Raw genomic sequence first — 26,645 nt, 5'->3', positions numbered from 1 at the left:
CAATTCACGGGACCCAATTCTCAAAACAGAAAACAGGCAGCTCTGCCTGAAAACCAGCCATCTGGAGCGGGGCTTCAAAACAGCCGAGCAGCCAAAATCACCAGGGTTTATGAAAGCTTTCAGTAAAGGAACACAGGGAGAGTAACAGCTCAAAGCAGCACAAAGGCTAGCGAGGGTGCCAACAAAAACTGGAAGTCCCTATGAGTTCAGCATGCCATCGGCTTATTTTGGGGAGGGAGATAAGTGCAGAAAGGGAAGGTGCGATGAGCTGGACAGTTTTTCTTGCTTGCGGTTATATCGTCTCTTTAGAAAGGGTGGCTGCTGTCTCCGACAGACTCTGGCTCCAAGATACACACAAAGTAGAGGAAACCTATCTTTAGTCTCCGTGAGACAAAAGTGCTAGTAAAAAAGAAAGAAAAAAAAAAAAATAGACAATTGCTTCCTGTTTAGGGCTGCAGCTCTGAAGAGAGATCCTGCCAAGATGCTGGGGCCAGGGCAGGACCTTGGCACAGGTTACAGCTCTCGGGGGCTGCCCCTGGGAGAGCAGGGAGGGCAGGCAGGTCTGTCTGGACCTGTGCTGTGAGCTGGAGTCATCTGGGGGTACGAGATGAGAGAAGATGCTCTCAGCTCCTGAGAGTCCCCACGCTGGGCCAGGAGGTCCATGCCCTGGATTCTCAAGGGAAGAGAAGGGACTTGAGCTTCTGCTCCTTTGGGATTCTTGGTGCCTACAGGCTTTAGGCTGAGCTCAGCTCTGCTTAGGTTAAAAGAGTCGAGAGTGTCTGACACGTGAGTCTGACGGGACAATTTGCAAAGTGACTGTCACACTGAACTTCAGATTGATTAAAGACTTATCCTCTGAAAATTCAAACACTTGGTAAAATTTACAGCCAGAGAGCAGGTACTATGGCAGTCGAGGTGGCTGACTTAAGGACTGATTTGTTCCTTTATCTTCAAAGTGCTTTGGTGCTTCCACCAACAAACTACTTGCAAGAGGTTAAATTAGGAACCAATCCATACTCACCAAGATTAAAACCGCAGCATTTTCTTCAATTAGCTAGCCAAAAGCACTTCTTTGTTTTAAGACCCCAGCACTGACATTTTAGATGACATTTAAAATTTTTCAAAAGCAAGAAAATGATCACTAGACATCAGCTTAAAATGCAAGTTTTTCTGTTTAGGAACAGAACATACTGTAATGCTTTACTAGATAGTTTGTGTTTCTTCTCCTGAACCATTAAAAATACATTAAAGATGTCAACAGCTAATTACTCTGACAACTAGCTTTACTTCCCCTTGTGCTTTTTCCGCATCAGACAGGCTCAAAGCGAGGAGGACATGAGAGTTTTTCTCCTAAAATCACAGACTGAAAGGGTAGGAATGTATCGCTGTGGGTGGATTTACTCTTAGTCACACACAGGATATTTTCAGCTACTTTCTGGCACACCGTGGAAAAGCAACGGAAAGTGAAAAACCAAAGGAATAAAAAATCCTGGTAGACCATGTAACACACAAAGTGATCGTTTAATTTCTACTCAGGGCTTTCATGAGGAAGTGAAAGTCTAATCATGTATTTTCAAAGCATCTTAGCAAAACTGGGAATGCGTCCTAGCAAAACTGGGAATACTCCTGCAACAGATAGCGTGGGTTCAGCTGAGCCCAGCCTAAAAGCAACCCAGCAGCCGTGCAGTGTTGGGAAAGGTCTTGCGCATCCCCATGCACTTCTCCTGGTCAATGAACAGCGAGTTGGCTTTGGTGGCCAGGTCATGCTCCAAGATCGACTTGGCATGCACCAGCATTTGCAGTATGTTCTCGGCGTCTCTCAGCCGCTGCTGAAGGCTCTGGATCGTCTCATTGATTTCATGGACCTCATTGACGAGGCTGGAAAACAGCAAGAAATGCCCATTAACAGTCCCGTCACGGGGGTGGTTTCTAGCACGGCGTTGGTGATGGGCCCCTTGGGGACAGGATTTCCCCCTTCAGTGTGCTCGGAGTAACTCAACCCCTCATTTCTGGCAGATGCACGGGAAAGGCGAGGGCAGAGCTCCTCCAGACCTCCGTGGGCAGGCATGGTTAAGTTTGCTCTAAGGCTTCGGCGATGTGCAGCCTCATCTCCTGGAGCAGCTTGTGCCACCGAGAAGAGGGATGAGCAGCTGTGGTTTCCTGTTCCTGTTTGGTTTTGCGGGTTTGTTGGTTCACCCACCCGGATCTCCCTGTGCAGCGTTCCTCCCCACACCCACGGATGCACACACAGCAAAATGGGGGAGCTGGGAGAGGCTAAAAGTGAATGTGAAACAAGTGGAGGATGGAAAAACCCAATGGCATGCAAGGGCTGGGTTTATATGGCTTCTAAAAAGCTTCACGTGGAGTCATTCCCAGAGGGCTCCTAGGAGGAGGGGTGAGGTTTGGGGTGCCTCACCCCTCACATGGGGTGCTGTTGGGCACTCAGGGCAGCCTGCTCCTCCACGGCCCCTTGGGGTGCAGTCCCAAAGGGCTCACTATGTCCTTGAAAGGATTTCCAGTGTCCTCAGGGGAGGTGAGGACAGCCCTTACTGCTTCTCCACATGGTGCATCCTTTCTTGCAGTGACCCAAAAGGAAGCAGCTAAGTGCTCTCAACACAAGCCTGTCAGAGATTAAAGGGCTTATACTGCAAAACTAAGCCATCCAACAGCTGGGAAGCAGGCAGGAGAGTAGGTGAGGTTTACCCAAGTGGGAAAAATCCATCCCTTCACGGGGTGGTATCAGGCTGTACCCGGCCATGGCGTACAGCCTCCTTCGTGGGTGCAGAGCTCTTCTACCACCCCGAGGCCGGGATACCTAATCATTGCTCTTGATTATACCAGTGCACTTATGGAATGACTCTTTGGGGAAAAAAAAAAAAAAAAGATTAATTTTGTCATCCAGTGATGCTCCTGAGCGCTACGACCAGTCACTCCTCAAGGACCCTCCCAGCCCTGGGTCCTGCCTTACCGGAGCTGGGCAGTGTCCCGGCACAGCTCCACATTGGGTCTCCGCGTGCGCTCATCCAGCCGGGTCTGAGCCACTTTTAACACTAGCCCATTGTCCCTAATGGCTTTTCGGATGGCTTCTATGTTCATCTCGATCTGGAAGATTTCCTGCAGTGTCTGGCATGAAAAAAACGCATTCATAAATTAAATGATATATTCTCAAGTGACCACATCATTTCCCTTTTCTCCTGTCCATCTGCAGAAAAAAACAAGATGAATAAGCAGACCCTGGGCTCAGACCCCTGTCGCTCTGACACATGCCAAGGCACAGATCCAGCAGATTTCTTTTCAAGGAAAAGCCTCTCTTTGCTGTTGCTGTCACATCAGAGGAGATTTTGGAGCAGTGATGGATCTATTGAATTACCAGCTACCCAAAATTACTGCTTGCAGGAATTGATCATCCATCAATAGCAACTCATAGAGGGAAAGTTTTTAATGGATCCTCAATTAAAGACGTGACATCAGCCTGCAGAGCTGCAAGCCCAGTCTCTGCTCAGTTAATCGATACCGTGTCAAGCTCTTTTCAGGAAGCTTTCCATGAGACCCAGCAGTCCGAGCCAGGTGCCCATCACTGATCTCCACTTCCCCTGCTTGGCAGAGCCATGCGGGAAACACACGGCTGACCATGCAGCAAACCTGGAGCACTGAGCCTGAAAGCATGTCCTTGGAGGAGAAGGGAGCCTGCAAACCCCCCGGCAGGCACCCCAGTAGAGGCCCAGCAAAGACTTTCTGCAGGGCAGCCAGCACTTCTGAAGTAACTACCAGGAGATGCAAACAGCATTTCCACCTTCTGCTTGAAATCCCTTTGCTGCTGGGCACTAGGGAAATAAAGGATCCCTTGAGAGGAAGTTACAGTGCCAACTTGTCCTGCTCCAAGGAGAATGTCCCCAGTACTTGGAATTTCAAACAGATAATGATACTATAACCAGCTCCTTGTAGCAACCGTTCCTCTTCTTGGGCCAGGTCTGTGTGGAGAGTGGTGTCACTGGGAAGTGACGGTGTCACACCGAAAGGGAGGGGTTCAGGCTACCTTGGCCAGGTGGGTCTGAATCTTGCTCTTGGCGTCAGCTGTCTCAGCGATGCGGTTGGCAAAGGCGACGTTCACCCTGTTGAACTGGCGCCACATCTCGTTGGCCGTCACCACCAGCAGGTTCTCGAGGTTGTCCCGCAGCTTGGCGGAGGCCGCCCGTTCGCTCTGGGAGAGGAGAATGTTGTCGTCCGAGAACTTGGCCCACGACTCTGGCACCGAGATCCTGGGGAGGAGGAAGGAGAGGCCTCCAGTAAGCCCATGCTGCTGAAGCTGGCCATGGCCAGGCATGCCATGGGAGCAGTGTGGATTAAATGCAGGTTAAAGCTACGCTCTTAATTTGACCACATGAAGGTAAAACACCTGGACACCATTTGTTCGATATGCTTATGAAATGATGACATGTTCATGAAGACAACTGTGGTACTTATGAAAGCCCAGACAAAGCAAAGATTCCCCCAGAAAAATGAAGATTTTAGTCAGACCTCATATTTACACGTTCGAGCCATCTAAGTGCCAAGTGATTCCCAGCTTCACGTCGACGCGCAGATTGCAGTCAATTAATTTTGCTCATAACTTATCTCAGTTTCATACTAAACTGAACAAGCATTAGATAATATTCATTTCCCTGTCTGTGCATTCACGATGAAGTTCACGCCTGTGCAGTAGGCCAGAACAAGGTCAACAAAAGACTTAAATACCACATAAGCCCCATTTAAAACATGCTGGTTCTCGGCACATTTTGCCCCCCTCTGAATTTTAGCATCAATCCTTTGCAATTCATTTGCAATATGTCTGAGCTGTGAATAATTATTCAAATATTAGAAAGATTGAATCAATCTATGCCCCTCCATAAACTGCACGCGTCCTTGTGAGCAGCAGATATATTCCCTCAGCCCTTTGCCACTTAGCGCATATCTCTGCGAGTGCTGGTTTAGGTCACCATTCATCTACTGCAGAGCCGAAGCTGAATTCCTGGCACCCAAAAGCAGCTGAACCGTATCCCAGGACCATGCTCTCTATTTCTTTATCTTCTGTGTCATTTCGGCTCCCTGCCAGGCCCTCTCCATGCAGGGGTGAACCCCGCAGACGTCACGTCAACCAAGAGCGCTCATGCAAGCACTGACACATCTTTGAAAATACGCATAAACTTAATGAGCTGTGCAGAGGTGTTGGGCTGAGTTCATTTTCAGGCTGATCTCTGAACCCTGATATAATGTGTAATTAGGTGGGACTCGCTTTCACCCACTGCGTGTTCAGCATCCAGCTGAAAGCAGAGGGTTGTTCTCCCTTTATGGTGAGCAGGGAGAAACGGCCCCTCCAAGATGGGTGTTTCCAGGCAGGATGGATGTGCCATGCAGAGACACATGCCTTTACAGTGGGCTGGGGACAACCCGTTCCCTGCCAGGGCGAGGCACCGCGCATCCCAGGGACCGCTCGGTGCTCTCGTGCTGCCCAGCGTGCACTCACGTGGCGTCAACCCGCTCCACCCCTCGGAAGTAGCTGATGCCATCGGAGGTGTTCCTCAGGTGGTGGCACTTGTCGTCGATGCGGTAGGCTGTCTGCTTGTTGGCCAGGTCCCTCTCCAGCTCATGCTGGGCTGCCCTGTTGGACCTTCAACACACAAACAAGAGCCATGGGTGGGGATGTATGGGTGGAATGGTTTCCTCCCACCTGGGCAGCTACGTGCTCCTGTGGGCGCCACTGCCCGCTTCCCATGGAGCCTGCCCAGGTTTTACGGCTGTAGGGTGTGGGCAGAGGTGGGGGTCTGCCGGGGTTTCACATCGCAGCTGCAAATGCAGCATGAGAGAAGGAGCTCCTCCTTACGCGAGCTGGGCTTTCGCCTTATCCAGGTACTGCTGCATCCTCTCCTGGCAGGATCTGATGACGTCGGCTTCCTGGGCAAAGGCAAAACATGACCCCATCAGTATCCATGCTCAGTTGTCCTGGTCACACTCATCCCCTCAGGCCTCTCCAACCGTGCACACAGCAAGGACAAAGCAAACTGGCAGGGAGTGGAGAAAGTGCCCCCCAACCCCAGAGCGCTCACTTGTGCAGCTGAGCCTGGGCGCAGCGACCAGGAGGGGATGGGAGGGTGCTGTGGCCACAGCCATGGCCTCCCACTTCACTTTCAGGGTGGGTTGCCAAGTGTTTTCTCATCTTGACATCAATGTCAAGTGATGATTAGTTCCACTATAGGAGACAGGGACAGATCCTGACCTGATATGAACAGGCATAGAGGTTCTCTGGACCAGCAGCGCTACACATCCCCATCCCCAATCAGCATCTGCCCTTTTTGCTCCCCAAATGTTTTCTTCCCCAGGAGAAATCCCATCCATCTGGGACAAGAGGAGACGGACTTGAGTTTGGTGTAACTTTCTAAGCCATTTCTAAGAAACATCCAGCTCCACCGGAGGAAGGCATGTGCTGCTCTCAGCTCACTTGACTTCAGCACAAATCTATCGCGTTTGTGAAGCCCCAGCTACTGGAGGCAGGTGATTAGTGCTCCAAAACCATAATTTTTAAGCCCTCCTGTCTGCAGGAGCCAGCTGAAAAGCATGGCCTAAATATGTCCGAAACACTTAAAATCCAAAATGCCATTATGGAGATAACCAGCTCCAATTATTTTCTTAAAATCTCATGACCCTTAAACTAATCTTTCAATTTTTTTAGGGCCTGACTCATAAGAAAAAATCTTCTAACAGAGCAGTGGCTTCACAGTCCCAGGGGCTGCAGTTTCCTTCCCAGTTTCGCGATGCCTTTGCAGTGATTGTATTTTGTTGTACCCTGCGATAGGATCCCATCTTCTGTGCCAGCTCTCATCGTGTTTGCTTTTTATTCATAATTTAAAGCAGCCTATATAAAGGCAGGCAGGAGTGCGCGGTTTTAGGACTGCTATAAAATGCATTGCCTAAGCACACACAGTCTTACTGCGGCCACGCTGCTCTGAGCAAAGCAAAGCTGGGGGTAGATGTAATATCTTTTATTAGACCAAGTAACATAGTTGGGAAAACCAGACAAGCTGTCGGGCAGACACTGCCTTCTCCATATCTGTGTGTGTGCATGTGTGCGTAATATATATGTATGTGACACAGATATATAGAGATATATCACATGTATGTGACAGATACTTATAGATCCTGTGCCGGCAGGGCTCTGAAAGGCAGGAGAGTCCCACAAGCTCCTTGAAGAGGGACAGAGGACCCTGATAGGCTACACAAACACACAGCTGGTTTTCAGCTATTCCTGCCTCTGGCAGGGCAAGTCTTACCCACACCGTGTGGGCACGCTGCTGCGTGGGGGAACGTCGTCCCCTGGCCCTGCAGGTTTTGGGGGTTTGAAGAGTTTAGCACCTCACAGGCACTAAGGAGCCAGAGAGGGAACAGGGCTGCAAAACCTGTTCAGAGTAGTTTAGGTAAAAATAACACATGATCTGTGTTGACAAACTTACCACAAAGAGCTGTTTCTCCACATCATCATGGACCAGGTCAATGCCCATCCTCTTCTCCCGGTGAAGCAAGCACTCCTGAGTGACCTGTTGGGGACATGCCATCACTGCTGGTTGCAAATCCCTACAGGGATGGTCCCCATGTCAAGTAATGTAAGAAATGAAATTGTAGGTGGGCACAGAGACGACAGCACGGGAAAAAAAGTGCCCAGGGCAGCTGGTTTAGCTGACAACGAGCAGCCGAGCTGCAACATCAGCATTAAATCAACGTGGGGGAGCACACGTGTCCCTGGCGCAGCCACAGCTGAAGGCAGGGACCTGTGTCAGGCTTGAGGCTGACCTCGCCAGAGCCTCGTAGGAGGACATGGGCTTTTGTCTCCCAAACCAGGATTTTGGATGTACCACTTATAAAAATATTTGGTTAAGCAAATACTGTTCTGATGTGCTCAGTACGTACTGATAGGGGAGGCAGCAGATGGCAAGGCATTTGTTTATTACTAACTTAACTAATGGTCTCTTAATAAAAACTTTCTAGACGTTACGGAGCTGCAATGAAACTTAATTGGGCGTCTGAATGGCTGCAGATGTTTCAGCAGTAGGCTACAGCTTGCAGCCCACCGGACAGGGTGCTTACCTGGAGAGGGGCCTCTGTCTCAGCCAAGGCTCTCTCCAGTCTTTTCTTCAAGTCTGTGAGTGCGTTCGTTTCCCCGATCATCTCATCCAGCTCATGGCAGAGCTCTGACTTCCAAAATTCTATCTCTTGGACACGATCTCCCAGGTTTTTGGTGCTTTCTACTTGGGTCTTCTTTGTCTGCTGATATTTATCGTGAATCAGACGGGAGGTATCGACTCTCAGACACTCGGCATTGCGCCGGGTAGTCTCCGACTCTTTGTAGTTGGTCAGATTGGACATGTACCAGTCGTCAGAGGTGTACCGGCTGAAGAGGGTTGTTCTGTTGGAAACAAAAGGAAGCATCTTGCTTGGGGGTAACCCCTGGGAGCTTTTGGAAAAGGGAGCCAAAGTTGGGTTGATGGCAGCTGCTTTGTAGTAGGCTCTGGGCATCCGGGGGAGGCTGAAGCTCTGAGGCAAGGGGTAGTAAGGAAAACGGTTCTTATAGCTTGAAGCCATGGTGCTGATGGCAGGCAGAAACTTGGTAGGTGTTGATCTTGGATGGGCATATGTTGCAGTTAAGGGAGATCCAACCAGCTCCATTCTTGAACGCCGCTATTCAGGTATGTGTCCTGCACAAAGGAGACAGAAGAAGACAACCTCACTCAGTAAGCTCCTGCACTTGCGCTACTTCTTACAGCGACACACGCAACTTAAAATACGAAGAGCGATGCACACAGCACCCACACATCGCCTGGACAGGCCTAAAACTCTTGAAAGCAAATCCCTTCTGACAGCATCCCAAGCATTTTTATATATAAGGATTTTACTTTGTTGTCAGTATCTCTCATCAGGTCTTGGAATGTAGAGAGAAACAAATCATGGCTACTAAGGAGAATGACAGATACTGTGCCTTCATTTTGTCTGTCCGTCCAATGAAACTGTAGTTGCTGATTCTCTGATGTTCATTTGTTTCTTTTGGCCAGCGTTTTTGCTGATCTTATAGTATTCCTGCTGTAATTTCCTCTTTAAAAGTTCCATTACCAGCCGTGATAGCTTTGGATGCACAGCTGCTACCAACCCAGCGCGGTTTGTGGGTGAGGGAATCCATCCTCATCATCTCTATTTTCACTTGCAGTAAAAGCTTGAGTGAGGTGTCCGCAGGTGAGCTGAGCTTTGCTTAAATTTGGACTATATCCAAATTTCACCCCACCCCTGCACCCACCCCCCCCCACCCCCCCCCATTTCAACCTAAAAAGAACAGCCATCTCTGGACTTGCAAAGGAAGAAAAACATCTCTGGCTCACCTGCTGTAAAACAAATGCACTTGGAAAGGAGATATCCCACAAAGTCTTTTCAGAGCAGCTCGTAAACACCAGCCTTGCAGTAACCCTAAGGGGAAGAGTCACACAGGAAGATTTTGCTACCAATAACTGTGTAAGGCATGTGGGTGCCATTGCTCTTTTCAGATTAAGGTTATCAGTCAATTTTATCAGAAATATAATGCAGAGGGGCCACCGAATGTACCTGACACACCTCATCTAAGGACAAACACTCAGGAGGGTATGCTGTGCTCGGTGTGAAGTTTCTGTATGGTTACAGGTGTCACCCACGGGCAGAATAAGTCCCTATAGCTGTTGTAGCCAGGTGCTGTGTTGCAGGGATGTGTCCTTCCCCTAACACCATCCCATCCCCACTGCTCCCAGCCTGGCTCGGAGCCGCAGTGAAAGATTGGGACGCTGGTGTGCTACAACAAGATCCCTGGGTGGGAGGGGAGATTGACCTGAAGCATGTGCTAAATCCTATTTGTCACAGCATGAAATCAACTTTATTCCTTTAAAAATGGGATGTTTGCATGAAATAAACTCACTTTTATTCTAGAACAAAGCATCGACAGAAGCGATCACGTGGCTAGAGGTTTAATTGCTCCTCCTGGGCTACCCTAATCACTTTGCATGTGTAGGCGAGCTGAGAGAGACTGCCTTATTTTTAAAATCATTAAACCCTTGGGAAAGAGAGTTTCTTTCATTTTAGTCACCTCTGCAACAAAGAATGCCTCTCTCTACACAAGGGCAGGACGAAGGAGTCACAGTTTCCTACGGGAAGGCTTAAAAGGCGATGGATGGGAGGCACACGGAGACAGGCAGGCTCTGCCTGGGAGCTGCTGTTGCTGTACACCGAGGGTAACCCTCCTTCATGCCGGACGCTCGCAGCCCATTGACTCATTAAACTGCACGTTTTCCAACATCTAGCTATGGGGACAGGTGACCTAAGAGACTTCTTGCGTCACCTGTGCCTGTAGCAGTTTGGTGCATTCAGATGAACAATGTCTCAGAATGCAGCTATTAAATTAGAGAACGGCGAATACAGGAGAATAACAGGACCTTCAGTTCGGGCAAATCGGAGAAAAATAGGGATGAGTCAGAGGGCAAAAGTGTACAGCCCGCAGCTGGGAAATCACTGAACTTTGAGGACAGTATTTGCAAGCCTTGAGCAATTTTGGCCATGCTGGCATGGGCTGCCCCAGTACCTGACTTGAGAGCAGCATAGCTGTGGGCACCGAGTCTCGCCCCAGGATCCAGCCTGGCTGAAGAGGCTGTGGGATAGGCAGCGGGAAACTCACACCCTCAAATTTAGCAGAAAAACTTTCACAAACACAACCCTCCGAGCCAGTTTGGCAGAGCTGAGGATGAAACGTCTGTGCTCAGGTCCAACAAAAACCACTGTGTGTGTCGGTTCCCACAAACCAGTCACTTCAGCCCTTTTGTCCCTGCTAGGGACAGGCGACTGCACTTTCCTTAACTCCGTGCCACTTATTTATACGTGAGAAACAGCATTCCGAGAGTGGGAGACTGCTTCCCTGGCTCCTACCCCTGCAAATAAATTATTCCCTTTCAGCCACTGACAGACACATATTTAAGAACTTGGGAATGGACCAGGGTTACTTTCCCCTGCATTTCCAGCTGAAATAAATGTCCCTGCACCCTCTTGGGATAAGTCATCCCAGGGTGCTACTTTCTGCCACCCCTGAACACAGACACACCACGGGAGCCCCCAACCACCTAGCTGGGGTACACTTAGGCGACATAAGAGATAATGCAGAAGATCAGGAGAAATATCTCTGCTTTTTTAGTCCTCCCCTTGCTCACCCTTAGCTGCTTGGATGCGGGGTGCACTGCGGAGGCTTGAGGGTGCCCCGGGGGCTGCTGCTCACTGCTGTGCTGCCAGGCTCGGTGGCAGCTCTGCCAGGCACTGCAGCGTCCCCGGTGCCGTCAGTGACATAAGAAGCGGGTGACCGGGTGTTGCCCGGGCCGACTCCCTGCAGCTGCCATGGCAACCTGATGCAGCCCTCGGGCAACACAGCGCTCTCGATGGGCAACCCAGGGCCAGCCCTGGGCAAGAAAATACCCTCGTATGGCACCCTAGTTCCTGCCCTGGGCAACCTACCGCTCTCGCTGGGCAGCTTTGTGCAGCCCCTGGGCAAGCAGGTGCAGCTGTTGGGCAAGTGTTGAGCAGCTGGACAATGCTCTCAGTCATGGGGTTTAGTTTTAGGTAGTCCTGCAAGGAGCAGGGAGTTGGACTCGCTGATCCTTATGGGTCCCTTCTAACTTGAGATATTCTATGATCCTCCATCCCTGGCAGTGCTCAAGGCCAGGCTGGATGGAGCCTTGAGCAACCTGGTCTGGTGAGAGGTGTCCCTGCCCATGGCAGGGGGGTTGGAACAAGATGATCTTTGAGGTCCCTTCCAACCCAAACCATTCTGTGATTCTATGATCCTATGAACTCACTGCCCTCAGTGGGCAACCCAGTGCCACTCCTGGGCAACTTAGTGCAGACTCTGTGCAACCTACTGCCTTTGCTGGACAACCTGATCCTGTCCCTGGACAACCCCCGGTGCCATCAACGGGCAACCCAGTACAGCCGTTGGGCATCCTAGTGCCACCCATGGGCAACCGTGTGCCACCCAGTGCTCCTGATGGGCAAAGTAGTGCCCTCATGGGCAACCCAGTGCCTGCACTGGTGTTCCTGGGCCAGCCCGTGGCCCAGCAGAGGCTCCACTGGGGCGGGTGGGTGCACCAGGCGCTGGCACCCCAGGTGAGAAGATGCACAGTGTCCCCAGGAGCTCCACCATGACACAGCCTCATGCAGCATCAGGGCATCACACACCAGTCACGCAGCGACATCAGGGATGTTTCCTGGAGAGGGTCCTTCCCCAGTTATTTCAGGCTTTAGCCTGAGAACAGGCACTGAAACGGGAGGACCCTGGTAGTGCTGATGGCGTCACGCTCTGGGCTGTGCAAACACAGAGCGAGAAGGGTCTTGTCCCCAAGGGCTGCGATCTAGCCTGCCGTTAGAGGCGATCTTCTGATTCGGGTTTGTAGGTCTGTGATCTGGGCTGCTGTGTCTCTGGACAAATTATCTGACCCGTTCCCCAAAAGCAGAGCGGGGAGATGCACAGTGGTGAAAGGCAGGCGGGAGGCGTGGGGGTCACATAACTGCACCCGAGCTCCTCCGTGAAGGTGGGAGAGCAAAACCACCTCGGCTCCAGTTCTGAAAAGGGTGCCAAAAGCAGCTTTTTAAGCACCAGAGAAATATCTGAAACTCAAATCAGGGAAAAGAGTAGCCTGCGGGTAACAAAGCCTATTTTGGCTGAGAGTTGTGGATTAGAAACTGTGGAGGAAATCCAGGGAGAAGAGCACATCACTCCCGTGCTCCTCAGACACTTCTTTTCTTGGAAAGGTGCATCAACTTAATAGAGCAGGGCCTTGGAAAAACATCTGCTGAGCACGTGCTCTCATGGCAGCTCTCGGGACAGGGGGCCGTGCTGCTCCAGGGAGCTCACGTGAGAGCACTGCAGGGAAAGCAGGAGGTGCCGGATGGCGACTGTCCGGGCCAGGAGAGGAGAAAGTGAGGATGGCCACAGCAGAGCCCTTGGGGTTTTGCTGGAGAGACGTCACTGCCGCCCGACCCGGCACAGGCCAGGGAATTGCACAGTGCTCCCCATCAAGGGGCTCGAAAGCTGCCCAGCTGCCCCAGCTCAGCCTCCATACGAGTGTGGCTGGCAGTGGTCATCACCGCCTAAATAAAAGCAGGCGCCACGATAAATTTGAAAAATGTTTTGTGTACAAACAAGATTTGCCACAGGCTGTGCTGAGAATACTGTAAGATTGACAGGTTGTGTAAACACTGGGTAAAAAAATGTGGATTTCTCACTTTGAATCTATTCCGTGGGATAACTTAAAACTCTTACAATGCTTCAGCTTGAATTTCTAGAATAAAATAATGATAATTCAGGAGGGAAAGTGGGGTTTATATCACTTTAGCTCAGATGCTAGTCTGACAAGGCAGTGGTGGACTTTGATGACTTTGCTGAGAAGGGTCTAAGCCTCATTTACCTGTGTCTGCGGCATCACCTGAACCAGCCCATCACGGGCTCTGCCACCATCGGTCCAGCATACACTACACCATCCCCTTCCCCGGGCCGGGTGAATGAAACCACTCTTCAAAAAAGCATTTTCAAACTACACAAAAAGACAAGATTTTCTTGGGGATGAACTTGTTTAACCCCAAGACTTTGCTCTGTCATCACAATTTTAGGGATTTCCGTCCTCTTCCCTACCCTGTTGATTCAGACCACTAGCAACGGAGGATTTGAAATGCAAAGGGGAAGGGGCAGAAACCTGCATTGCCATCAGCGAGCCCGCAGCTCACGTGGGGCTGGGGACAGAACAACGGGGAAAAAAATCCTCGTTTCAGACAACTGTGCGACTAGGGAAGTAAGGAGAGCAATATATGGTTTGACTCACATTTTATGGAGAACCTATAATGCTCCTCCAAACAAACAAACAAACAAATAAAAATATATAAAAATACACACACCCAGAGAGAAAATAACTACTAAATAAGTATTTCCAGCTGAAGGGCTGGGGGAATGCTCTCCACTTTGAGAGCTGGCCCCCAGCTGGCAGCGAGAGCAGGGCTCAGAGGGCTGCCAGGCTCTTGCCCTTTCCCCAGCACACGGAGGGATGTGCACCGAGCGCGGCTGGGTCTCAGCCAGGCGGCCGGGGAGGAGGCAGACGCATGCCCCAGGAAGGGGTGCCGCTGCGGGTTACTGAGCCTCACGGCTACCACGCAGCAGGGCTGTGAGAGGAATGGGCCTTTTCTCCAGCGTAAAACGCCGTTTGGATCAAAATGCACTGAAAGAGTGGTCTTGGACCTTTTCTGATAAAACTGGTGGAATGGCTATCTGAAAAGCCATTTCAAGCAGAAGAAAAACAGAAGGGGAGACATTTAACTTCAGCAAACTTCTAAAACAAGAGGTCTAATACATCTTGGAGACATTGACTTACTTTTCCTGCCATTTCTTTTCCACCAAACCAAGAAAAATTTCTAAAATATTTTAGTCCTGTCTGCGTTCATGCCCAAAACCCGACTTCATCCAACTTTTTACTTTCGACTCTAAGCCAGTTGTCGTCACTGATAGAGTCAGACTGAAAGCACTGGAGAAAAGCCCACTGGCTTCAACGAAACCAACATTCACCCACTGACTCCAAAACCAAAAAAATCCCAACCAAGCTTCCTGGCGGGGACATGACTGTGTCAGAACATATTCAGATACTTTCAGAAATTGTGATTCGCGCTCATCTCCTGCATGCTGACAGCATATAAGAGGAGCCAACCCGCTGTGATCTCCTGTGTTGAACCTACAGAGGACACAGATCTAAAACAGCTTTGAGCTACATTTTTGTCCGAGCTATTGAGTTTTACACTTTTGGCTTCAGCGGTCCAAGGCCTGAGCCCTTTTTTAATCTCCTCCAGGGTGCCAAAAGCGGCTGCCGATGCCCCGAGGGTGATGATACTCCATCCCCTGCAGCTCCCCACTGAGGGACACAGTGGATGCTGCAAGTCTGCACGGGCTCGAAGAACAACTGGAACAAGACCCTGTGAAACAAATCCATCGGGGGATATTAAATTCAAAGACAGCCCTGTCAGCTCAGGAAGTCCTTGAGATACTAATTGCTGGAAGCTGGGAAAGTAGACTGGGAAAGTATCACAGGGTGCTTGCCTTGCTCTGGTGCTTTTATCTAAGCGTCTCCTGTTGGCTCTGTCAGAGGCTGAATCTGGAGCTTTCTGGACTTTGATCTGAGCCAGCACAGCCATTTCTATGGTCCTATACTGCCAAAATTTTCCTCAGAATTTTGCCAGTTTTCTCTCTCTCCTTTTTTTTTTTTTTTTTTTTTAATAATCGCAATGAGTTTGTTTTGGTTTTTTTTCTGACTGCTGATGCCGTTTTGGGAAGTCTCTTTCCCTCGAGCATAATAATCTGCATTAGTTATGCAATACACTGTTAACATGGTTTTTGGCAAGCATTCATTTCACCCAAATTTCTATCAGAATTCTGCAGGACATTCAATGATTTTTCCCTTCTTGGACAACAGAGCACCCAAGCCTCTTTTCTAAATAGCCTCTTGATGGACTGGCCTCAACTGTTCAACTGGGTCCTGGACCAACATGAAGCTTCCCTTGCATGAAGCAACGCTGTCCTGATTTTATTAATTTATTTTCTTTCCTCCAGTCAGTAAACAATTAGTTTACAAGCCCAGCTTTGCAGGGTCTGTTGGAATGATGCAGGAGGGTGGGAATATAGCTGTGGGAGGCAAAGGAATTTCCACAAACTAACTTTCCTAGCAACTTGGCTGATAAAGCCAGCAATAAAGCAGCAATAAAGAGCGATAAAAGCGGGCACGTCGTTCTTCGGACTGAAGGCATTTAAAGAAAGGAAACATCACATCAGTGCAGAAAGGCAGCTGAGGCAGCCGGGGATGCTATATAGAAGTGATCTATGAAAGCAAATCATTTAATGATACGAAAGCAAAAGCATCTCATGCATCAGAAGCAGGAAGGCAGGACAGTGGTTTAATGCACCTGGTGTACGTCAAAGATAAAGGCTGCTCGGCTACAACCCCAAAACCAACCCTGCAGTGACTGAACCGAGCAGCTTTACTCACCAGCAGCTCAGTCATGGGAGGAAAATCCATCCCTGTGCAGGAGACCCTGCCACAAGCCATGTGTCTGTTAGAATTTCACCCCAAACCCTCTCCCTAGAGACCCATTTTACAGGAGTTTTGTGGCAGGGCTGGCTCCTGCCATGGGATGGGCATAGGACACACTGTGAGAGGGGGAAAAAACAGACTCAAACTGAAGCACACATAGGGTTAGATGACTAAATTGCTTGAGGGAGATTTTAGAGTGTCAGCTACCAGAAGTAACATCAATATTGTCAACTTACGGAAAACTGGCATGGAGAGAATCAAAGCCCAAAGGGACCTGGGAATTCTCTAATGTCTGGGAAATCTGCTGCAGGAAAGGGGAAAGTATTTGTGAAAGAAATTAGAGAAGCTGCAACTGAAATTCCTCTGGTCATGGCTCAAATGGAGGAAAGAAATGCGTTGCCAATTGCGGAGACGGGAGTTGGAGAATCCACAAAAGACTCAATATGAGTTATATCAGGAAACTCCTTTTATTGTGCAGATGCACTTTCTTAAATAGGATAATTTTCCAAAGTCATCATGACTTGCAGTTTTTCATAAACTCCAATTGTGCTATACATACATCAGTCATCTGCTTCTACCTATCACTTTACTATTAATACTAATGCGTTTCGCCTCATACGGATGTTAGCTTCTAATTCTTCTATTCTGACCCTCAAGGTCGAAGCGTCCTTGAGGCCTACTATGTTAGCTTAGACAAACTGTTCAACAGAGTTTTCCTTGTGCAGGCCCTCTAGCATTCCATGCCTGTTTTCAGCGAGCTACGCTCCCACAGCCTATCTTGTGTAAAGAAGCATCAAGAGGGTAGGACGGGAAGATAAAATTTAGAGCTGGATAATTGCAACACCACATAAACACTGTCAATTAGGAGAAAGCCTTAAAGGAGTTGGGCTAGGGGGAAAGATGGGGGACTCTGAAAGCAAAATTGGAGAAAATAGGAGAGTTTGGGTGCTGATATTGGTGTGCCCTCATAGTACAACAGAGCTCAGGTATCTTTTTATGTGACTCAAAAATGAAGGTGGAAATGAAATGAATGTGAAGCTGTCGCTGATGCCAGGATTTCGCTCAAGTCACTTAAAAGCATGAGTCTTTCAGAAAGGGACTGGGGTGCCTCCGTTTCCCAGCGCTCAGCTCGAGACAATTCACGGGACCCAATTCTCAAAACAGAAAACAGGCAGCTCTGCCTGAAAACCAGCCATCTGGAGCGGGGCTTCAAAACAGCCGAGCAGCCAAAATCACCAGGGTTTATGAAAGCTTTCAGTAAAGGAACACAGGGAGAGTAACAGCTCAAAGCAGCACAAAGGCTAGCGAGGGTGCCAACAAAAACTGGAAGTCCCTATGAGTTCAGCATGCCATCGGCTTATTTTGGGGAGGGAGATAAGTGCAGAAAGGGAAGGTGCGATGAGCTGGACAGTTTTTCTTGCTTGCGGTTATATCGTCTCTTTAGAAAGGGTGGCTGCTGTCTCCGACAGACTCTGGCTCCAAGATACACACAAAGTAGAGGAAACCTATCTTTAGTCTCTGTGAGACAAAAGTGCTAGTAAAAAAGAAAGAAAAAAAAAAAAAATAGACAATTGCTTCCTGTTTAGGGCTGCAGCTCTGAAGAGAGATCCTGCCAAGATGCTGGGGCCAGGGCAGGACCTTGGCACAGGTTACAGCTCTCGGGGGCTGCCCCTGGGAGAGCAGGGAGGGCAGGCAGGTCTGTCTGGACCTGTGCTGTGAGCTGGAGTCATCTGGGGGTACGAGACGAGAGAAGATGCTCTCAGCTCCTGAGAGTCCCCACGCTGGGCCAGGAGGTCCATGCCCTGGATTCCCGAGGGAAGAGAAGGGACTTGAACTTCTGCTCCTTTAGGATTCTTGGTGCCTACAGGCTTTAGGCTGAGCTCAGCTCTGCTTAGGTTAAAAGAGTCGAGAGTGTCTGACACGTGAGTCTGACGGGACAATTTGCAAAGTGACTGTCACACTGAACTTCAGATTGATTAAAGACTTATCCTCTGAAAATTCAAACACTTGGTAAAATTTACAGCCAGAGAGCAGGTACTATGGCAGTCGAGGTGGCTGACTTAAGGACTGATTTGTTCCTTTATCTTCAAAGTGCTTTGGTGCTTCCACCAACAAACTACTTGCAAGAGGTTAAATTAGGAACCAATCCATACTCACCAAGATTAAAACCGCAGCATTTTCTTCAATTAGCTAGCCAAAAGCACTTCTTTGTTTTAAGACCCCAGCACTGACATTTTAGATGACATTTAAAATTTTTCAAAAGCAAGAAAATGATCACTAGACATCAGCTTAAAATGCAAGTTTTTCTGTTTAGGAACAGAACATACTGTAATGCTTTACTAGATAGTTTGTGTTTCTTCTCCTGAACCATTAAAAATACATTAAAGATGTCAACAGCTAATTACTCTGACAACTAGCTTTACTTCCCCTTGTGCTTTTTCCGCATCAGACAGGCTCAAAGCGAGGAGGACATGAGAGTTTTTCTCCTAAAATCACAGACTGAAAGGGTAGGAATGTATCGCTGTGGGTGGATTTACTCTTAGTCACACACAGGATATTTTCAGCTACTTTCTGGCACACCGTGGAAAAGCAACGGAAAGTGAAAAACCAAAGGAATAAAAAATCCTGGTAGACCATGTAACACACAAAGTGATCGTTTAATTTCTACTCAGGGCTTTCATGAGGAAGTGAAAGTCTAATCATGTATTTTCAAAGCATCTTAGCAAAACTGGGAATGCGTCCTAGCAAAACTGGGAATACTCCTGCAACAGATAGCGTGGGTTCAGCTGAGCCCAGCCTAAAAGTAACCCAGCAGCCGTGCAGTGTTGGGAAAGGTCTTGCGCATCCCCATGCACTTCTCCTGGTCAATGAACAGCGAGTTGGCTTTGGTGGCCAGGTCATGCTCCAAGATCGACTTGGCATGCACCAGCATTTGCAGTATGTTCTCGGCGTCTCTCAGCCGCTGCTGAAGGCTCTGGATCGTCTCATTGATTTCATGGACCTCATTGACGAGGCTGGAAAACAGCAAGAAATGCCCATTAACAGTCCCGTCACGGGGGTGGTTTCTAGCACGGCGTTGGTGATGGGCCCCTTGGGGACAGGATTTCCCCCTTCAGTGTGCTCGGAGTAACTCAACCCCTCATTTCTGGCAGATGCACGGGAAAGGCGAGGGCAGAGCTCCTCCAGACCTCCGTGGGCAGGCATGGTTAAGTTTGCTCTAAGGCTTCGGCGATGTGCAGCCTCATCTCCTGGAGCAGCTTGTGCCACCGAGAAGAGGGATGAGCAGCTGTGGTTTCCTGTTCCTGTTTGGTTTTGCGGGTTTGTTGGTTCACCCACCCGGATCTCCCTGTGCAGCGTTCCTCCCCACACCCACGGATGCACACACAGCAAAATGGGGGAGCTGGGAGAGGCTAAAAGTGAATGTGAAACAAGTGGAGGATGGAAAAACCCAATGGCATGCAAGGGCTGGGTTTATATGGCTTCTAAAAAGCTTCACGTGGAGTCATTCCCAGAGGGCTCCTAGGAGGAGGGGTGAGGTTTGGGGTGCCTCACCCCTCACATGGGGTGCTGTTGGGCACTCAGGGCAGCCTGCTCCTCCACGGCCCCTTGGGGTGCAGTCCCAAAGGGCTCACTATGTCCTTGAAAGGATTTCCAGTGTCCTCAGGGGAGGTGAGGACAGCCCTTACTGCTTCTCCACATGGTGCATCCTTTCTTGCAGTGACCCAAAAGGAAGCAGCTAAGTGCTCTCAACACAAGCCTGTCAGAGATTAAAGGGCTTATACTGCAAAACTAAGCCATCCAACAGCTGGGAAGCAGGCAGGAGAGTAGGTGAGGTTTACCCAAGTGGGAAAAATCCATCCCTTCACGGGGTGGTATCAGGCTGTACCCGGCCATGGGTACAGCCTCTTTCGTGGGTGCAGAGCTCTTCTACCACCCCGAGGCCGGGATACCTAATCATTGCTCTTGATTATACCAGTGCACTTATGGAATGACTCTTTGGGGAAAAAAAAAAAAAAAAGATTAATTTTGTCATCCAGTGATGCTCCTGAGCGCTACGACCAGTCACTCCTCAAGGACCCTCCCAGCCCTGGGTCCTGCCTTACCGGAGCTGGGCAGTGTCCCGGCACAGCTCCACATTGGGTCTCCGCGTGCGCTCATCCAGCCGGGTCTGAGCCACTTTTAACACTAGCCCATTGTCCCTAATGGCTTTTCGGATGGCTTCTATGTTCATCTCGATCTGGAAGATTTCCTGCAGTGTCTGGCATGAAAAAACCGCATTCATAAATTAAATGATATATTCTCAAGTGACCACATCATTTCCCTTTTCTCCTGTCCATCTGCAGAAAAAAACAAGTTGAATAAGCAGACCCTGGGCTCAGACCCCTGTCGCTCTGACACATGCCAAGGCACAGATCCAGCAGATTTCTTTTCAAGGAAAAGCCTCTCTTTGCTGTTGCTGTCACATCGGAGGAGATTTTGGAGCAGTGATGGATCTATTGAATTACCAGCTACCCAAAATTACTGCTTGCAGGAATTGATCATCCATCAATAGCAACTCATAGAGGGAAAGTTTTTAATGGATCCTCATTTAAAGACGTGACATCAGCCTGCAGAGCTGCAAGCCCAGTCTCTGCTCAGTTAATCGATACCGTGTCAAGCTCTTTTCAGGAAGCTTTCCATGAGACCCAGCAGTCCGAGCCAGGTGCCCATCACTGATCTCCACTTCCCCTGCTTGGCAGAGCCATGCGGGAAACACACGGCTGACCATGCAGCAAACCTGGAGCACTGAGCCTGAAAGCATGTCCTTGGAGGAGAAGGGAGCCTGCAAACCCCCCGGCAGGCACCCCAGTAGAGGCCCAGCAAAGACTTTCTGCAGGGCAGCCAGCACTTCTGAAGTAACTACCAGGAGATGCAAACAGCATTTCCACCTACTGCTTGAAATCCCTTTGCTGCTGGGCACTAGGGAAATAAAGGATCCCTTGAGAGGAAGTTACAGTGCCAACTTGTCCTGCTCCAAGGAGAATGTCCCCAGTACTTGGAATTTCAAACAGATAATGATACTATAACCAGCTCCTTGTGGCAACCGTTCCTCTTCTTGGGCCAGGTCTGTGTGTCACTGGGAAGTGACGGTGTCACACCGAAAGGGAGGGGTTCAGGCTACCTTGGCCAGGTGAGTCTGAATCTTGCTCTTGGCGTCAGCTGTCTCAGCGATGCGGTTGGCAAAGGCGACGTTCACCCTGTTGAACTGGCGCCACATCTCGTTGGCCGTCACCACCAGCAGGTTCTCGAGGTTGTCCCGCAGCTTGGCGGAGGCCGCCCGTTCGCTCTGGGAGAGGAGAATGTTGTCGTCCGAGAACTTGGCCCACGACTCTGGCACCGAGATCCTGGGGAGGAGGAAGGAGAGGCCTCCAGTAAGCCCATGCTGCTGAAGCTGGCCATGGCCAGGCATGCCATGGGAGCAGTGTGGATTAAATGCAGGTTAAAGCTACGCTCTTAATTTGACCACATGAAGGTAAAACACCTGGACACCATTTGTTCGATATGCTTATGAAATGATGACATGTTCATGAAGACAACTGTGGTACTTATGAAAGCCCAGACAAAGCAAAGATTCCCCCAGAAAAATGAAGATTTTAGTCAGACCTCATATTTACACGTTCGAGCCATCTAAGTGCCAAGTGATTCCCAGCTTCACGTCGACGCGCAGATTGCAGTCAATTAATTTTGCTCATAACTTATCTCAGTTTCATACTAAACTGAACAAGCATTAGATAATATTCATTTCCCTGTCTGTGCATTCACGATGAAGTTCACGCCTGTGCAGTAGGCCAGAACAAGGTCAACAAAAGACTTAAATACCACATAAGCCCCATTTAAAACATGCTGGTTCTCGGCACATTTTGCCCCCCTCTGAATTTTAGCATCAATCCTTTGCAATTCATTTGCAATATGTCTGAGCTGTGAATAATTATTCAAATATTAGAAAGATTGAATCAATCTATGCCCCTCCATAAACTGCACGCGTCCTTGTGAGCAGCAGATATATTCCCTCAGCCCTTTGCCACTTAGCGCATATCTCTGCGAGTGCTGGTTTAGGTCACCATTCATCTACTGCAGAGCCGAAGCTGAATTCCTGGCACCCAAAAGCAGCTGAACCGTATCCCAGGACCATGCTCTCTATTTCTTTATCTTCTGTGTCATTTCGGCTCCCTGCCAGGCCCTCTCCATGCAGGGGTGAACCCCCCAGACGTCACGTCAACCAAGAGCGCTCATGCAAGCACTGACACATCTTTGAAAATACGCATAAACTTAATGAGCTGTGCAGAGGTGTTGGGCTGAGTTCATTTTCAGGCTGATCTCTGAACCCTGATATAATGTGTAATTAGGTGGGACTCGCTTTCACCCACTGCGTGTTCAGCATCCAGCTGAAAGCAGAGGGTTGTTCTCCCTTTATGGTGAGCAGGGAGAAACGGCCCCTCCAAGATGGGTGTTTCCAGGCAGGATGGATGTGCCATGCAGAGACACATGCCTTTACAGTGGGCTGGGGACAACCCGTTCCCTGCCAGGGCGAGGCACCGCGCATCCCAGGGACAGCTCGGTGCTCTCGTGCTGCCCAGCGTGCACTCACGTGGCGTCAACCCGCTCCACCCCTCGGAAGTAGCTGATGCCATCGGAGGTGTTCCTCAGGTGGTGGCACTTGTCGTCGATGCGGTAGGCTGTCTGCTTGTTGGCCAGGTCCCTCTCCAGCTCATGCTGGGCTGCCCTGTTGGACCTTCAACACACAAACAAGAGCCATGGGTGGGGATGTATGGGTGGAATGGTTTCCTCCCACCTGGGCAGCTACGTGCTCCTGTGGGCGCCACTGCCCGCTTCCCATGGAGCCTGCCCAGGTTTTACGGCTGTAGGGTGTGGGCAGAGGTGGGGGTCTGCCGGGGTTTCACATCGCAGCTGCAAATGCAGCATGAGAGAAGGAGCTCCTCCTTACGCGAGCTGGGCTTTCGCCTTATCCAGGTACTGCTGCATCCTCTCCTGGCAGGATCTGATGACGTCGGCTTCCTGGGCAAAGGCAAAACATGACCCCATCAGTATCCATGCTCAGTTGTCCTGGTCACACTCATCCCCTCAGGCCTCTCCAACCGTGCACACAGCAAGGACAAAGCAAACTGGCAGGGAGTGGAGAAAGTGCCCCCCAACCCCAGAGCGCTCACTTGTGCAGCTGAGCCTGGGCGCAGCGACCAGGAGGGGATGGGAGGGTGCTGTGGCCACAGCCATGGCCTCCCACTTCACTTTCAGGGTGGGTTGCCAAGTGTTTTCTCATCTTGACATCAATGTCAAGTGATGATTAGTTCCACTATAGGAGACAGGGACAGATCCTGACCTGATATGAACAGGCATAGAGGTTCTCTGGACCAGCAGCGCTACACATCCCCATCCCCAATCAGCATCTGCCCTTTTTGCTCCCCAAATGTTTTCTTCCCCAGGAGAAATCCCATCCATCTGGGACAAGAGGAGACGGACTTGAGTTTGGTGTAACTTTCTAAGCCATTTCTAAGAAACATCCAGCTCCACCGGAGGAAGGCATGTGCTGCTCTCAGCTCACTTGACTTCAGCACAAATCTATCGCGTTTGTGAAGCCCCAGCTACTGGAGGCAGGTGATTAGTGCTCCAAAACCATAATTTTTAAGCCCTCCTGTCTGCAGGAGCCAGCTGAAAAGCATGGCCTAAATATGTCCGAAACACTTAAAATCCAAAATGCCATTATGGAGATAACCAGCTCCAATTATTTTCTTAAAATCTCATGACCCTTAAACTAATCTTTCAATTTTTTTAGGGCCTGACTCATAAGAAAAAATCTTCTAACAGAGCAGTGGCTTCACAGTCCCAGGGGCTGCAGTTTCCTTCCCAGTTTCGCGATGCCTTTGCAGTGATTGTATTTTGTTGTACCCTGCGATAGGATCCCATCTTCTGTGCCAGCTCTCATCGTGTTTGCTTTTTATTCATAATTTAAAGCAGCCTATATAAAGGCAGGCAGGAGTGCGCGGTTTTAGGACTGCTATAAAATGCATTGCCTAAGCACACACAGTCTTACTGCGGCCACGCTGCTCTGAGCAAAGCAAAGCTGGGGGTAGATGTAATATCTTTTATTAGACCAAGTAACATAGTTGGGAAAACCAGACAAGCTGTCGGGCAGACACTGCCTTCTCCATATCTGTGTGTGTGCATGTGTGCGTAATATATATGTATGTGACACAGATATATAGAGATATATCACATGTATGTGACAGATACTTATAGATCCTGTGCCGGCAGGGCTCTGAAAGGCAGGAGAGTCCCACAAGCTCCTTGAAGAGGGACAGAGGACCCTGATAGGCTACACAAACACACAGCTGGTTTTCAGCTATTCCTGCCTCTGGCAGGGCAAGTCTTACCCACACCGTGTGGGCACGCTGCTGCGTGGGGGAACGTCGTCCCCTGGCCCTGCAGGTTTTGGGGGTTTGAAGAGTTTAGCACCTCACAGGCACTAAGGAGCCAGAGAGGGAACAGGGCTGCAAAACCTGTTCAGAGTAGTTTAGGTAAAAATAACACATGATCTGTGTTGACAAACTTACCACAAAGAGCTGTTTCTCCACATCATCATGGACCAGGTCAATGCCCATCCTCTTCTCCCGGTGAAGCAAGCACTCCTGAGTGACCTGTTGGGGACATGCCATCACTGCTGGTTGCAAATCCCTACAGGGATGGTCCCCATGTCAAGTAATGTAAGAAATGAAATTGTAGGTGGGCACAGAGACGACAGCACGGGAAAAAAAGTGCCCAGGGCAGCTGGTTTAGCTGACAACGAGCAGCCGAGCTGCAACATCAGCATTAAATCAACGTGGGGGAGCACACGTGTCCCTGGCGCAGCCACAGCTGAAGGCAGGGACCTGTGTCAGGCTTGAGGCTGACCTCGCCAGAGCCTCGTAGGAGGGCATGGGCTTTTGTCTCCCAAACCAGGATTTTGGATGTACCACTTATAAAAATATTTGGTTAAGCAAATACTGTTCTGGTGTGCTCAGTACGTACTGATAGGGGAGGCAGCAGATGGCAAGGCATTTGTTTATTACTAACTTAACTAATGGTCTCTTAATAAAAACTTTCTAGATGTTACGGAGCTGCAATGAAACTTAATTGGGCGTCTGAATGGCTGCAGATGTTTCAGCAGTAGGCTACAGCTTGCAGCCCACCGGACAGGGTGCTTACCTGGAGAGGGGCCTCTGTCTCAGCCAAGGCTCTCTCCAGTCTTTTCTTCAAGTCTGTGAGTGCGTTCGTTTCCCCGATCATCTCATCCAGCTCATGGCAGAGCTCTGACTTCCAAAATTCTATCTCTTGGACACGATCTCCCAGGTTTTTGGTGCTTTCTACTTGGGTCTTCTTTGTCTGCTGATATTTATCGTGAATCAGACGGGAGGTATCGACTCTCAGACACTCGGCATTGCGCCGGGTAGTCTCCGACTCTTTGTAGTTGGTCAGATTGGACATGTACCAGTCGTCAGAGGTGTACCGGCTGAAGAGGGTTGTTCTGTTGGAAACAAAAGGAAGCATCTTGCTTGGGGGTAACCCCTGGGAGCTTTTGGAAAAGGGAGCCAAAGTTGGGTTGATGGCAGCTGCTTTGTAGTAGGCTCTGGGCATCCGGGGGAGGCTGAAGCTCTGAGGCAAGGGGTAGTAAGGAAAACGGTTCTTATAGCTTGAAGCCATGGTGCTGATGGCAGGCAGAAACTTGGTAGGTGTTGATCTTGGATGGGCATATGTTGCAGTTAAGGGAGATCCAACCAGCTCCATTCTTGAACGCCGCTATTCAGGTATGTGTCCTGCACAAAGGAGACAGAAGAAGACAACCTCACTCAGTAAGCTCCTGCACTTGCGCTACTTCTTACAGCGACACACGCAACTTAAAATACGAAGAGCGATGCACACAGCACCCACACATCGCCTGGACAGGCCTAAAACTCTTGAAAGCAAATCCCTTCTGACAGCATCCCAAGCATTTTTATATATAAGGATTTTACTTTGTTGTCAGTATCTCTCATCAGGTCTTGGAATGTAGAGAGAAACAAATCATGGCTACTAAGGAGAATGACAGATACTGTGCCTTCATTTTGTCTGTCCGTCCAATGAAACTGTAGTTGCTGATTCTCTGATGTTCATTTGTTTCTTTTGGCCAGCGTTTTTGCTGATCTTATAGTATTCCTGCTGTAATTTCCTCTTTAAAAGTTCCATTACCAGCCGTGATAGCTTTGGATGCACAGCTGCTACCAACCCAGCGTGGTTTGTGGGTGAGGGAATCCATCCTCATCATCTCTATTTTCACTTGCAGTAAAAGCTTGAGTGAGGTGTCCGCAGGTGAGCTGAGCTTTGCTTAAATTTGGACTATATCCAAATTTCACCCCACCCCTGCACCCACCCCCCCCCACCCCCCCCCATTTCAACCTAAAAAGAACAGCCATCTCTGGACTTGCAAAG

General features: G+C 49.5%; 1 protein-coding gene and 1 pseudogene across 1 annotated transcript; both read right to left on the bottom strand.

Moving 5' to 3' along the window:
• Window positions 1–1,661: 1,661 nt before the first annotated feature.
• Window positions 1,662–8,694, bottom strand: LOC147414414 (tektin-3-like). Its single transcript, XM_086473519.1, has 7 exons — window positions 8,116–8,694; window positions 7,485–7,568; window positions 5,861–5,931; window positions 5,504–5,647; window positions 4,037–4,259; window positions 2,969–3,123; window positions 1,662–1,878 (listed from the first exon to the last, which is right to left on the bottom strand). The coding sequence occupies exons 1-7, from the start codon at window positions 8,692–8,694 to the stop codon at window positions 1,662–1,664; spliced, it is 1,473 nt and encodes a 490-aa protein (XP_086329645.1).
• A 10,233-nt stretch (window positions 8,695–18,927) lies between these two features.
• On the bottom strand, window positions 18,928–25,964 carry LOC147414413 (tektin-3-like; annotated as a pseudogene).
• Window positions 25,965–26,645: the final 681 nt, after the last annotated feature.

This window comes from Leptosomus discolor, chromosome 15 (assembly GCF_034619465.1).
Source record: "Leptosomus discolor isolate bLepDis1 chromosome 15, bLepDis1.hap2, whole genome shotgun sequence".
In the NCBI taxonomy this organism is placed as follows: Eukaryota; Metazoa; Chordata; class Aves; order Leptosomiformes; family Leptosomidae; genus Leptosomus; species Leptosomus discolor.
This window is presented reverse-complemented; position numbering and strand designations above follow the sequence as displayed.